Source organism: Odocoileus virginianus, chromosome 8 (genome assembly GCF_023699985.2).
Source record: "Odocoileus virginianus isolate 20LAN1187 ecotype Illinois chromosome 8, Ovbor_1.2, whole genome shotgun sequence".
NCBI classification, from domain to species: domain Eukaryota; kingdom Metazoa; phylum Chordata; class Mammalia; order Artiodactyla; family Cervidae; genus Odocoileus; species Odocoileus virginianus.
Genome location: NC_069681.1, coordinates 59514075 through 59528242, shown reverse-complemented (window position 1 = coordinate 59528242; position 14168 = coordinate 59514075). Strand labels below are relative to the sequence as shown.

At 37.3% G+C, this 14168-nt stretch overlaps 1 protein-coding gene across 2 annotated transcripts in view; it reads left to right on the top strand.

Moving 5' to 3' along the window:
- The window catches only part of PIBF1 (progesterone immunomodulatory binding factor 1), a 230739-nt gene that overhangs the window by 144259 nt on the left and 72312 nt on the right, over nt 1-14168 (top strand). For both annotated transcript variants that reach the window (XM_020902643.2, XM_020902642.2), the window contains exon 14: nt 13713-13815. In XM_020902643.2, the coding sequence (XP_020758302.2) occupies nt 13713-13815 (103 nt within the window). The remainder of the gene's footprint in view (nt 1-13712; nt 13816-14168) is intronic.

Below are 14168 nucleotides of genomic sequence, written 5' to 3'. Positions count from 1 at the left end.
ATAGTTGACTACTAGATAAAAAATTGTAGCTGGAATGGTTAATTCTGTTTAGTGAAGATGCAAGTATTTCTAAATTATGTATTATTTGAAAAATTGGGTGTAATCCCATTCCATTCACATTCTTCCCTGAGTCCCTCCAAGTCACTAAGGGTGACCTAGGATAATTTGTCATTTTCAGAGTATCTCTGTATTTGAGGATTATATTGCCAGGGGAAAAATGGAAAAATAATTTTAAGGGCAAGCAACTTTTTTTTTTATCAGTGGCAAATGATTGGTAAAATGCTAAAAGTTGAAATTTGAAGGAGAAAGCCCGTAATTTTCTCTATCTTAGGATCCAGTTCCTTCACATGCATCTTGCTCACAAGGAAGAAAACTTTCTCCTGTAAGGTTTCTTTTGGTAGCCCCAAATGCTGAGTTATTCTAGAATTGAAAACAAGTGTTACTATTACCTTAATATGTTTTTTGGAATTTCCAAAACAGATGTTGATTTCTTACTATTTAGACTGGAAATATAAGGAACCATAACTGATTCATGTTCTGTATAATCCTAACTGTCTGCCCAAATATTTCTAAAGATTTTATCACTGAGCTATCTATGTGCCTTGAACAAGTGCCTAATGGGCATGCTATTAATACCTCCTACCAGCTGGTGCCAGGCATTCTTCTCATGATGAACCAGAGGGTTATTTTGAGGAAGTGCTTCTCAGGTCATCTAAATGGAGTGAAGGGAAAGTAAGTCTGGACAGCCAAAGAGGACATTTATGCATTCCTTTTCCCATTCATTCAACAACTTTTATTGAGTACCTACTGTACACACAAAGTTGACCCGTGGCAAAGAAAATCCCTTTTGAGGATCTGATGCATTTCTGAAGTTCGCAAAGTCCTTATTTGATTTCCTAATGGATATTTGTAAAGAAGTAAATGGCTTTGTGCTTTAGGTTTAATTTATTTAAGATTGTTGTATGGCAGAAACCAATACAGCATTGTAAAGCAGTTATCCTCCAGTTCAAAAAAAAAAAAAATGAAAGCAATATAATCTTCTAGAAAATTTATATTTAATTCATCACATTTGAAATTAAAACAATGGAAGCTTAAGGTGACTTATAAAATAACAGAATGGCCAATGAAATATTTGCATAACAAAGTTTCCATTATACATCAGCCCATAACAAAATGTATTGAAATTTCAAAGGAGCTTGTCTCACATCTGCTATACAATATACCCCATTCATACAGTGTTTGATTTGAAATCTCATATATTCAACAACCAATTCCCTGGTTGGCTCAGTGGTAAAGAATCCGTCTAACAAAGCAGGAGATGCAGTTTTGATCCCTGGATAGGGAAGATCCTCTGGAGAAGGAAGTGGCAACCCTCTCCAGTGTTCTTGCCTGGGAAATCCCATGAACAGAGGAGCCTGGCAAGCCACATTCCAAGGGGTTGCAAGAGAGTCAGACACAACTTGGGGACTTAACAACAAATATTCAACAACCAACTTAGGTATTTCAGGGTAACACTTAATTGGAGGGGGTTTCTGATTATAAAAAGAATACATGTGTATTTTAGATAAGTAAAATTACCAGTAATCCTGCTATCCAAAGATAACCATTCAAAAATGTATACAGATAGATATATTTTTCTGCATATTTATGGTGTTATTGTATGTAACTTAGAAGTTTAACTTTTTGTCTTCTAATTTTACCCTGAACATTTTCTTACATCATTGGATATTTCTTCAAAAAGATAAATTTTAATGGTTATTCAAAACTTTAGTTTGTAGGCCTTCTGTTTTTGAGTGCCATTTGTAAATTGACAAGTCACTGAAAATTTTCACTAGTTACCTATTGCCACTTAAGGCATATTATGAAATTAAAATGAGAAAATGGATGCAAAGTTCATCACAGTGAATGCCTGGCATTGAGTAGATGTTCAAGTGAAGTTTGTTATGTTAGTTAATGTTTCTTAAAATAAATTGATCAAACCATTGATTTTAGAGATAAAGCCAGTGTTCCAAAAATGCTGGTGAGGCATAATTTGAATTTTCATTTAAAACAATTTTGTCTTATTGTAATGAGACCCTCTTGAGGTAATTAGTAGAAACAACCCCTGGACATGAAACTAGTTTGGAGATTCACATTCTTTGATATAAGTCAGTTTCTTAAAACATAGACCATAATGGCAGTTTCCCATAAAGAAGTGACAAAACTAACTTTTCAAAATTAGTTTGAAAAATAAATTCCAGAAATGTATCCTAAATGCATTATAATTGTTAAATAAGGTTGCTCCCAGTTTGAATTTTCAAGAGAGATATGAGCAATAACTAAATATTGTATTAAGCTTTCTGGGTCAAAGTCATGGAAAGTTAAAAGGGCTTAGACAATTAAAGCAGATTAAAATAAAATAAGCTCTTCTTGACTTGACTAAACTTGAAAACCTGAAGTAATGTTTTTGTTTCGGTCATGATTGTTTTGAAAATAGCAAACAAGATTTTCTGGTTACATGTTTTGGTTATGCTCTTTAGCTTGTAACACTAAATGGGCAACACCCAGGCACTAACGTGGTCCTAGTGTGTGCATCTCTATTTGTTTTGGCAGACCTGAATGTGGAGACTTTTCTGAGGGTTTTTAAACCTTTCAAATTGCAAGATTTACTGCATACTGTTGACCTTTGTTTTAGTTTCTGTCTAGTTTTATAAAGAGCTTTAAGTTGAAACTTTCACAGTAGACTAATCTTTATAATAAAGGAAAAAATAACACAGAGGGAGCTTTTCTTTTCTCTAGCAGACTTTTGAGCATAAAGTAATTTTGTTTTCCGCTCCTTTATTCTCACATATGTGAATTCTCATTTTTGTCCTTAGAGAAAAGTTGTGCTTATTTCATTTGGGTAGGTTTTAGGAATAGTCCTTTAAAAAGCTACTGCTAATCAACTTGAAAGTTTAACCCTACAGAAAAACTAGAAAAAGACATAAAACTATAGGTAATCAGAATATACCACTATTTATTTAGTCCCTGTAACTGCCAAGAAAGTGGGCAGTGCAGGGAGCAACCTGATGCTTTCTGAAGCTGAAATCATTCTGGCCTGTGTGCCCTTTTTTTTGACCATTTCTTCATGCCAGTTCATGTCCGAGACAGAACTCTGACCTTCTAAAACTGTAAAAGACCAAAAAGCCAAATGTTATTTCAGAGTATGTAACTAATTAGGAGATATCTGAGTATATTCAGTTAGTTATATAAGTTTTGGTAATACTAAGTGAAGTATCCAGTATTGAAGGACTCAAGACAGAGCGTCGGTCACCCATTGTGCTTTGATAACTCAGATATGAGTGAAGGTCGACCATGTTCACTTCGGCTGGGCTATGCTTCTATGAAATTGTGTGTGATAATCAGAAGTGCTGACATCCATTGACAAATCCAAAATGGTAACTTTTATTTGGAGTCAAGAGGTGCTGAGGAAAGCTAAGAGATAACCCATGAGGAATTAATTTTAGCATATAAGAGGTAAAAATTTAGTTTAAAATTTAAATACAGAACTATACTCTGGTGGTATTAGTTTCTAGTTAATGTCAAATTTAATCTTGGTGCAGGTAAAAAGAATCACGTGGCAATTATGTAATTACAAAGAAGAATTGAATGCTGTACCTACTGTAATATCCCAACAAAGAGCCTGTAAAAGCAATGCTTTCTTGAGGAGTTCAGTACTGAATAAATAAATAGCCTACCAACCAAACTTTAGCAGGAGTCATTTTCCCTGACTGTATCCCTGGTTACTCATTATAAAGAACTCACTATAAACCCTTGTTTTCATTGTACATGCATTGTAGTTAAGGAGACATAAACTCAGCTTAGTTAAGCAATTCTTCATTTGTCTTGCCTTGAATTTCAGTTAAGCTAAAATCACGTCCTTTCTCCTGATTTTTAATATCCCAGATTTCTAAAAGAATCCACCCATAACATCAAACTACTCAGCACAGCAGTATGCCACATTTAAATACTTAGGAGGTTGAAATACAGAAGCGATCACAGGTGAATTCAGCCAAAAGTTTAGGGAAGAGCTAACACTTATCCTCAAAGTCTTCCAGAAAATTTCAGAGGAAGGAGAACTCCCAAACTCATTTTGCAAGGCAACAAATCACCCTGATAACAAAATCAGACGAAGATGCCATAAAAAAAGACAGTTACAGGCCAATATCACTGGTGAACGTAGATGGAAAAATCCTCAACAAAGTTCTAGCAAACAGAATCTAACAACAAATTAAAAAGATCATATATCATGATCAGTGGACTTTATCCCAGGGATGCAAGGACTCTTTAATATATACAAATTAATCAATGTGATGCACCATATTAATAAATTAAAAGATAAAACCATATGATCATCTCAATTGATACAGAGAAAGCTTTCAACAAAATTCAGCACCCATTTATAATTTAAAAAAAAAAAAAAAAAACTCTGCAGAAAGTAGGCAAAAAGGAACATAACATAATATAGGTAAGGGACCAACTCTTTGCAACAGCATGGACTCCAGGGCTCCAGGCTTCCCTGTGCATCACCAACTCCTGGAGCCTGCTCAAACTCATGTCCATCAAGTCAGTGATGCCATCCAACCATCTCATTCTCTGTCATCCCCTTCTCCTGCCTTCATTAGGGTCTTTTCCAGTGAGTCAGCTTTTCACATCAGGTAACCAAACTATTGGAGCTTCAGCTTCAGCATCAGTCCTTCCAATGAATATTCAGGACTGATTTCCTTTATCATTGACTGGTCTGATCTCCTTGCTGTACAAGGGAGTCTCAGGAGTCTACTCCAACACCAGCATCAATTCTTTGGTGCTCAGCTTTCTTTATGATCCAACTTTCACATACATACATGACTACTGGGAAAACCATAGCTTTGGCTAGATGAACCTTTGTCAGCAAAGTAATGTCTCTGCTTTTTAATATGTTATCTAGGTTGGTCATAACTTTTCATCCAAGGAGCAAGCATCTTTTAATTTCATGACTTGAGTCACCATCTGCAGTGATTTTGGAGCCCAAGAAAATAGTCTCTCACTGTTTCCATTGTTTCCCCATCTATCAGCCATGAAGTGATGGGACCAAATGCCATGATCTTCATTTTTTGAATGTTGAGTTTTAAGCCAGCTTTTCACTCTCTTCTTTCACTTTCATCAAGAGGCTCTTTAGTTCCTCTTCACTTTCTGCCATAAGAGTGGTGTCATCCACAGATGTACAGAACAGACTTTTGGACTCTGTGGGAGAAGGCGAGGGTGGGATGTTTCAAGAGAACAGCATCGAAACATGTATATTATCTAGGGTGAAACAGATCACCAGCCCAGGTTGGATGCATGAGACAAGTGCTCGGGCCTGGTGCACTGGGAAGACCCAGAGGGATCTGGTAGAGAGGGAGGTGGGAGGGGGGATCGGGATGGGGAATACATGTAAATCCATGGCTGATTCATGTCAATGTATGACAAAAACCACTACAATATTGTAAAGTAATTAGCCTCCAACTAATAAAAATAAATGAAAAAAAAAGAATGGTGTCATCTGCATATCTGAGGTTATTGATATTTATCCCTGCAGTCTTGATTCCAACCTGTATTTCTTCCAGCCTGAGATTTTGCATGATGTACTCTGCATATAAGTTAAATAAGCAGGGTGACAATATACAGCTTTGACGTACTCCTTTCCCAGTTTGAAGTCAGTCTATTGTTCCATGTCTGGTTCTAACTGTTGCTTCTTGACCTGCATACAGGTTTCTCAGGAGGAAGGTAAGGTGGTCTGGTATTCCCATCATTTTAAGAATTTTCCACAGTTTGTTTTGATCCATACAGTCAAAGGCTTTAGCATAGTCAATGAAGCAGAAGTAGAGGTTTTTATGGAACTCTCTTGCTTTTTCTATGATCCAGCAGATGTTGGCAATTTGATCTCTGGTTCCTCTTCCTTTTCTGGGGCTTCCCTGGTAGCTCAGAGGGTAAAGCATCTGCCTGCAATGTGGGATACCTGGGTTCAATCCCTGGGTCGGGAAGATCCCCTGGAGAAGGAAATGGCAACCCACTCCAGTATTCTTGCCTGGAAAATCCCATGGATAGAGAACCCTGGTGGGCTACAGTCCATGGGGTCGCGAAGAATCAGACACAACTGAGCAACTTCACTTTCTTTCTTTCCTCTGCCTTTTCTAAATCCAGCTTGAACATCTGAACGTTCTTGGTTCACATACTATTGAAGCCTAGCTTGGAGAATTTTGAGCATTACTTGCTTGCGTGTGAGATGAGTGCAACTGTGCAGTAGTTTGAACATTCTTTGGCATTGTCTTTCTTTGGGATTGGAATGAAAACTGGCCTTTTCCAGTCCTATGGCCACTGCCAAGTTTTCCAAATTTGCTGGCATATTGATCACAGCACTTTCACAGCATCATCTTTTAGGATTTGAAATAGCTCAGCTGGAATTCCATCACCTCCACTAGTTTTGCTTATAGTGATGCTTCCTAAGGCCCACTTGACTTCACGTACCAGGATGTCTGGCTCTAGGTGAGTGATCACACCATCATGGTCATCTAGGTCATGAAGATCTTTTTTGTATAGTTCTTCTGTGTATTCTTGCCACCTCTTCTTAACATCTTCTGCTTCTGTTAGGTCCATATCATTTCTGTCCTTTATTGTGCCCACCTTTGCATGAAATGTTCCCTTGGTATCTCCAAGTCCCTTATCAGATATGTATTTTGAAATTTTTTCTTTATTTTTGGCTGCCCAGGCTCTTTGTTGCTATGCATGGACTTTCTCTAGCTGCAGCGAAATGGGAGCTACTCTTCATTGTGGTGCACAGGCTTCTCACTGAGGTGGCGTCTGTGTTGTGCAACACAGGCTCTAGAGCTCACAGGCTTCAGTAGTGATAGCATGTGGGCTTATTATCTCCATGACTGGTGGGATCTTCTTGGACCAGGGATTGAACCTATGTCATCTGCATTGGCAGGTGAATTCTTAACCACTGGACCACCAAGGAAGTCCCTCTTTTCACTTTCTTGATGGTGTCTTTTGAAGCACAGAACGTTTTAATTTTGATTCAGTCCATCCAGTTTGCTTCTTCTTTTGTCATTTGTACTTTTGGTGCCATATCTGAGGATCTTTTTCCAGATCCAAGTTCATGAAGATTTTCTTCTGTGTCTTCTTCTAAGCATTTGTACTTTTAACTCTTTGGTATAAGTCTTTGATCCACTTTGAGATAATTTTTGGTATCATGAAGTAAAGGCTTTGTACCTTTTTAATGTGGCTAATAGAAAATTTAAATTGCATATGTAGCTTATATTATATTCTGTTGGACAAAACTGGCCTAGAACAGTGGTCTCCAAACTTTTTGATATGAATCCCTATTAGGGGGAAAAACTGAGCATGTACTCAAGCATATTACATGTCTGTGTGTGTATGTGTGTGTGTGTGTAGTTGCTCAATTGTGTCCAACTCTTTGCCACTCACATATATTTATATATACGTGTATACATATATACACATATATGTTATATGCACACACTGTCACATGGAAAGTGTCTTATATACATGCTCACTCGCTTCAGTCATGTCCAACTCTTTGTGACCTCATGGACTATAGCCCACCAAGCTCCTCTGTCTATGATATTTTTCTGGCAAGAATACTGGAGTGGGTTGCCATGCCGTCCTCCAGGGGATCTTCCCGACCCGGGGATCAAACTTGCTTCTCTTGTCTCTCGTGTATTGCAACAAATTCTTTACTGCTGAGCTACTCGGGAAGCTGCAATCCATACCACACTGCTTTCAATTTTCTCCAGCAGAACATTCTTCACTTCTGCTTTTCCCTCTACCCAGAATGCAGTTTCTCTGTTTTGTCACTGCATTAGTTTTCATTCTTCATTGTGGCCGTTTATATTATTTAATGTACTACTATAATTTTTTTTACTTGCCCATCTTCCTCAGGTAACAGTTAGCTCCTCCAGGAAGAAATTGAGAAATCCTAGTACCTAGGTAGGTGATAGGTTTTTAATAAATGTTTGTTAAAAGAGAATGTTCATGATTATTTTATTGAATTAATTAATAAATATGTTTCTTCCAACTCAGCTTACTTTTCTGCAGTCATTGATATTCATGATCCAGAGAAAAAAATACTAGTTTTCTTTTTATCATTTTTTAAAAGTGTAACTGCAAGTATTATAATGATGAAAATTTTTATTTATTGTTTCTCCTGAGTTTTCTGTGTGCTTAAATATTTTATTTTTTGAAGAAAAAGTATCTCACAGTATTTTTTTATTCTTGATACTATATTCTTTTTCTTTTTTTCCTAGAACAAGGGTTGTTAAGGGCAATTTGAGAACTTTAACATAATTTCTAATAATCTGTGAGATGTATTCTGCTGTCCTTACTACTGACTTGGAAGTGAATTTTTCAAACATGATCAGTGGTTCAGTTGTAGACCAGTTGTACCACAGTGTCTATCATTTTCTAAACGTTGGTCATAAACAGCAGTATTCGCATTCATAGTAGTAGTCACAGTGGTTCCCATCAGCATCAGCTCTTAGAAGGGTTTCCTCAGTGAAATAGCACTATGAGCTGCCCGCTGAAGCACTGCAGCACACATTTCTGGGTGACTCCAAGAGGTTGTCAGACGCCTTCCCTCTACTTAGAGCAGAATTGTCGCCCTCAGAACCCTCCTGCCAAAGACAGGAAATTCAGACTAGTGATAGCTTTGGTGTTAGGGCTCAAGCACCAGCATACCAAGAATTTCTTCAATTAAGTGGTTTGTGTTATGTGGTATTTTACATTGATAACTGGTATCACACCATATCTGCATAAGAGCATGAGGCAATTCCCCAACAAAACAAAAAGCACCCAAACCAATGAGCTGTTTAATATTATTAAACTTGATGTCTTCAAGTCATTAACTGCTTGAAAATGTTAGTAATGGGTGACCTTTGTATCTCATTATTTTTGTGCATCCTTTATTGCATTTAATCTCATCAATAACTGTTTCTGTGTAATAGTGTTTGATTGTATTCTTTATCATATACTGAACACTACACAAATATGATCTGTATGACCAACATACATTTATTAAGAAATTGCCATGTCAAAAAAGACCCTAATACTGAGTTCTGTGGGAGACAGAAAGATAAAAGAGTTGATTTTAACATGTATGAAGAATGAGAAAAAAGAGAATGAAAGTATGAATGAAGTGACTGCAAAGTTTTTAAATTAACCTAATAAAAAGACATAGCTAATGATATGTAATACTGATGTTTGCAAAGATGAGTCAACAGATTTAAAATGTAAACAACATAAAATTAGCATTAAGACTTATTTTATTTGAAGAAGATCTCTATCTTATTTTAAAGTCAGATTTTAGGGAACTTGATATATTTTATATTGGGGGACTGAGTATACAGTAGCCATAAACAGCAAACTGTGGAAAATTCTTAAAGAGATGGGAATACCAGACCACCTTACCTACCTCCTGAGAAATCTGTATGCAGGTCAAGAAGCAACAGTTAGAACTGGACATGGAACAACTGACTGGTTCCAAATCAGGAAAGGAGTACATCAAGGCTGTATATTGTCACCCTGCTTATTTAACTTATATGCAGAGTACATCATGAGAAATGCTGGGCTAGAGGAAGCACAAGCTGGAATCAAGATTGCAGGGAGAAATATCAATAACATGACAGCACCCTTATGGCAGAAAGTGAAGAAGAACTAAAGAGCCTGTTATAAAAGTGAAAGAGGAGAGTGAAAAAGCTGGCTTAAAATTCAATATTCAGAAAACTAAGATGATGGCATCCAGTCCTATCACTTCATGGCAAATAGATGGGGAAACAATGGAAACAGTGAGAGACTTTGTTTTGGGGGGCTCCAAAATCACTGCAGATGGTGACTCCAGCCATGAAATTAAAAGATGCTTGCTCCTTAGAAGAAAAGCAATGATCAACCTAGATAGCATATTACAAAGCAAAGACAATACTTTGCTGACAAAGGTCCGTCTAGCCAAAGCTATGATTTTTCTAGTAGTCATGTATGGATGTGAGAGTTGGACTATAAAGAAAGCTGAGCACTGAAGACGCTTTTGAACTGTGTTTGTTGGAGAAGACTCTTGAGAATCCGTTGGACTGCAAGGAGATCCAACCAGTCCATCCTCAAGCAAATCAGTTCTGAATATTCATTGGAAGAACTGATGCTGAAGCTGAAACTCCAATACTTTGGCCACTTGATGTGAAGAACTGATTCTTTGGAAAAGACCCTGATGCTGGGAAAGACTGAGGGCAAGAGGAGAAGGGGTCGACAGAGGATGAGGTGGTTGGGTGGCATCACTGACTCAATGGACATGAATTTGAGTAAGTTCTGGGAGTTGGTGATGGACAAGGAAGCCTGGCATGCTGCAGTGCATAGGGTTGCAAAGAGTCAGACATGACTGAGCGACTGAACTTAACTAAACTGCAAATACCTTAAAAGTCAATAAACGAAGAAAGTAAATGAGTGAATCCCTCAGACTGAACAGGGAGGAAAGGGGGTAATGCTAATGGGTACAAATTTTTTTTGAGGGGGAGGAGTAATGAAAATACTCTAAAACTAAATTATAGTGATAGTTGTACAACTCTAAATATACTAAAAGCTATTGAATTGTTTAAATTGATGGGATTTATGGTATTATAAATTACATATCAAGAATGTAGTTTTTGTAAAAAATGATTGTCAGGCACAGAAAGACTGTGTGTTTTCCATCTCTAACTTCAATTGGTTATTAAGGCAAAATTTTAGGCATCGCAAGGATAAAAGTCAGATATGAGCATACCTAAGTGAGCTACCCAGTTCACTGTATAACAAAAGAACTCATCATTTGGAATAACAGGTTCTTAGAAATAGTAATATAGGGTGATATTTAGCAATTTTTTCCAGAGTTTTGTATGAACTCCTTTTTCTGATGTTCAGTTCAATTCAGTTCAGTTCAGTCACTCAGTCGTGTCCGACTCTTTGTGACCCCATGAATCGCAACACGCCAGGCCTCCCTGTCCATCACCAACTCCCGGAGTTTACCCAAACCCATGCCCATCGAGTCGGTGATGCCATCCAGCCATTTTGTCCTCTGTTGTCCCCTTTCCTCCTGCCCCCAATCCCACCCAGCATCAGGGTCTTTTCCAATGAGTCAGCTCTTCGCATCAGGTGGCCAAAGTATTGGAGTTTCAGCTTCAGCATCAGTCCTTCCAATGAACACCCAGGACTTATCTCCTTCAGGATGGACTGGTTGGATCTCCTTGCAGTCCAAGGGACTCTAAAGAGTCTTCTCCAACACCACAGTTCAAAAGCATCAATTTTTCAGTGCTCAGCTTTCTTCACAGTCCAACTCTCACATCCATACACGACCACTGGAAAAACCATAGCCTTGGCCGGACGGACCTTGGTTGGCAAAGTAATGTCTCTGCTTTTTAATATGCTGTCTAGGTTGGTCATAACTTTCCTTCCAAGGAGTAAGTGTCTTTTAATTTCATGGCTGCAGTCACCCATCTGCAGTGATTTGGGAGCCCAAAAAATAAAGTCTGACACTGTTTCCACTGTTTCCCCATCTATTTCCCATTAAGTGAAGGGACCAGATGCCATGATCTTAGTTTTCTGAATGTTGAGCTTTAAGCCAACTTTTTCTCTCTCCTCTTTCACTTTCATCAAGAGGCTTTTTAGTTCCTCTTCACTTTCTGCCATAAGGGTGGTGTCATCTGCATATCTGAAGTTATTGATATTTCTCCTGGCAGTCTTGATTCCAGCTTGTGCTTCTTCCAGCCCAGCATTTCTCATGATGTACTCTGCATATAAGTTAAATAAGCAAGGTGACAATATACAGCCTTGATGTACTCCTTTTCCTATTTGGAACCAGTCTGTTGTTCCATGTCCAGTTCTAACTGATGCTTCCTGATCTGCATACAGGTGTCTCAAGAGGCAGGTCAGGTGGACTGGTATTCCCATCTCTTTCAGAATTTTACACAGTTTATTGTGATCCACACAGTCAAAGGCTTTGGCATAGTCAGTAAAGCAGAAATAGATGTTTTTCTGGAACTCTCTTGCTTTTTCAGTGATCCAGCGGATATTGGCAATTTGATCTCTGGTTCCTCTGCCTTTTCTAAAACCAGCTTGAACATCTGGAAGTTCACGGGTCACGTATTGCTAAAGCCTGGCTTGGAGAATTTTGAGCATTACTTTACTGGCGTGTGAGATGAGTGCAATTGTGCAGCAGTTTGAGCATTCTTTGGGATTGCCTTTCTTAGGGATTGGAATGAAAACTGACATTTTCCAGTCCTGTGGCCACTGCTGAGTTTTCCAAATTTGCTGGCATGTTGAGTGCAGCACTTTCACAGCATCTTCTTTCAGGATTTGAAATAGCTCAACTGGAATTCCATCACATCCACTAGTTTTGTTCATAGTAATGCTTTCTAAGAGTGCAGTGCTTTCACAGCATCATCTTTCAGGATTTGAAATAGCTCAACTGGAATTCCATCACATCCACTAGCTTTGTTCATAGTAATGCTTTCTAAGGCCCACTTGACTTCACATTCCAGGATGTCTGGCTCTAGGTGAGTGATCACACCATTGTGATTATCTAGGTCATAAAGATCTTTTTTGTACAGTTCTTCTGTGTGTTCTTGCCACCTCTTCTTAATATCTTCTGCTTCTGTTAGGTCCATACCATTTCTGTCCTTTATCGAACCTATCTTTGTGTGAAATGTTCCCTTGGTACCTCTAATTTAGGAAGTATTTAAAATACAATGGAATTATTTATGTCCTATAATTTGAGTTAGAACGAAAATATTTTTCTTCTTGTCATTGTAGAACGTCCTGTCTTCTCAATTTCTGCAGATCTTGAGGTTCTGAGATTAATGGACTAAGCTCATGGACTATGAAAATGTAATAAATATTAAATTTTTAAGTTTCTGGAATTACAGAACAAGTCTTCTCAGCATTTTTAGCAGTTTTTTAAAGCACTGTGCCCCAGTGGCTAGGAGGAACGATTTTATAGCTGAGCCTTTTTTTTTTTTTCCCGCTGTGTCTTAAAAGTGGAATTGGGACATTTTTCATTTAATGTGATTTTAAATACTGAAGATTACACTCAGTAAATAAGTTGTGATGTGGTGATCACAGTGTGATCTTTTAGTGATTTCTTTTAGTACAGAATCTTTACCTTTACTGTTAGACATCTGTCTCTACTTTTCCTACATGTTTTCCATCTCTATTTTCAGTAGAAAAGCTTTTCAGTTGTGTTTTTGGTTATGAAATGCATTATGTTGTCTGCGGAAAACACTGATACTTTTCAAAGTGCAAGGTTATTATTGTTTCAACTAATTGCCTTATTTGTTTGTAAAAGGGAAATTTTTATAAAAAATGGAGAATAGCTGTAAATTGCTTTCTTGCGGTCTTTTCAAGCAGATATCACAATGTAACTCTCCACTTTTATAGCAAGGGGTAGAAACTATTACTGTGATAATCAACATATCACAGTTGCATTAAGATTTTTAATGTTACTTTCAAAATTCTGAGTTGTTGGGATGTTGGTCTTCTACTGTTGACACTAGAGAATATTATTTGACTCTATATTTTTTCCTGTTAATATTTAAGTACTATTAGGAGATGGTCAATTTTCAAGCACACAGACACATTTTTAATGTTTGAGGTAGTAGTCCTCTTTTGTACATATTGATTTTCTTATTCCATTCTCCTAGTGTCCACTTGGCAAGAAGAGTGCTTCAGTTACAAAAACAAAACTCGTTGGTTTTAAAAGACCTGGACCATCAAAAGAACCAAGTAACACAGCTTTCACAAGAGGTAAATAACCTAAACAAATGAAACACATATAAAGAATCACAGTGTTGATTATAATTCCTTGTTACTCGTTTGTGTATTTTCTGAGCAGTTTCAAAATAAGCTGTTTGCTAGTACAAAATGATTTTACAGTCTATGAAAACTAACTGAATAAAGCAACTTAAAGTGTATGGTAAAACCTAAGATCAAAAAAAGAGATTAAGTACCCAGACTAAATATAAATGCAGGCTAGACAGACAAAGCTTTGATTTCTGAAAATATACACTGGCAAAGCAAGTTTAGCAAATTTTGGTGTTATTTTAAGTTTTAAACTAAAGACTCATTTTTAAAATAAATTTGCTTTTTGACTTCCTCTT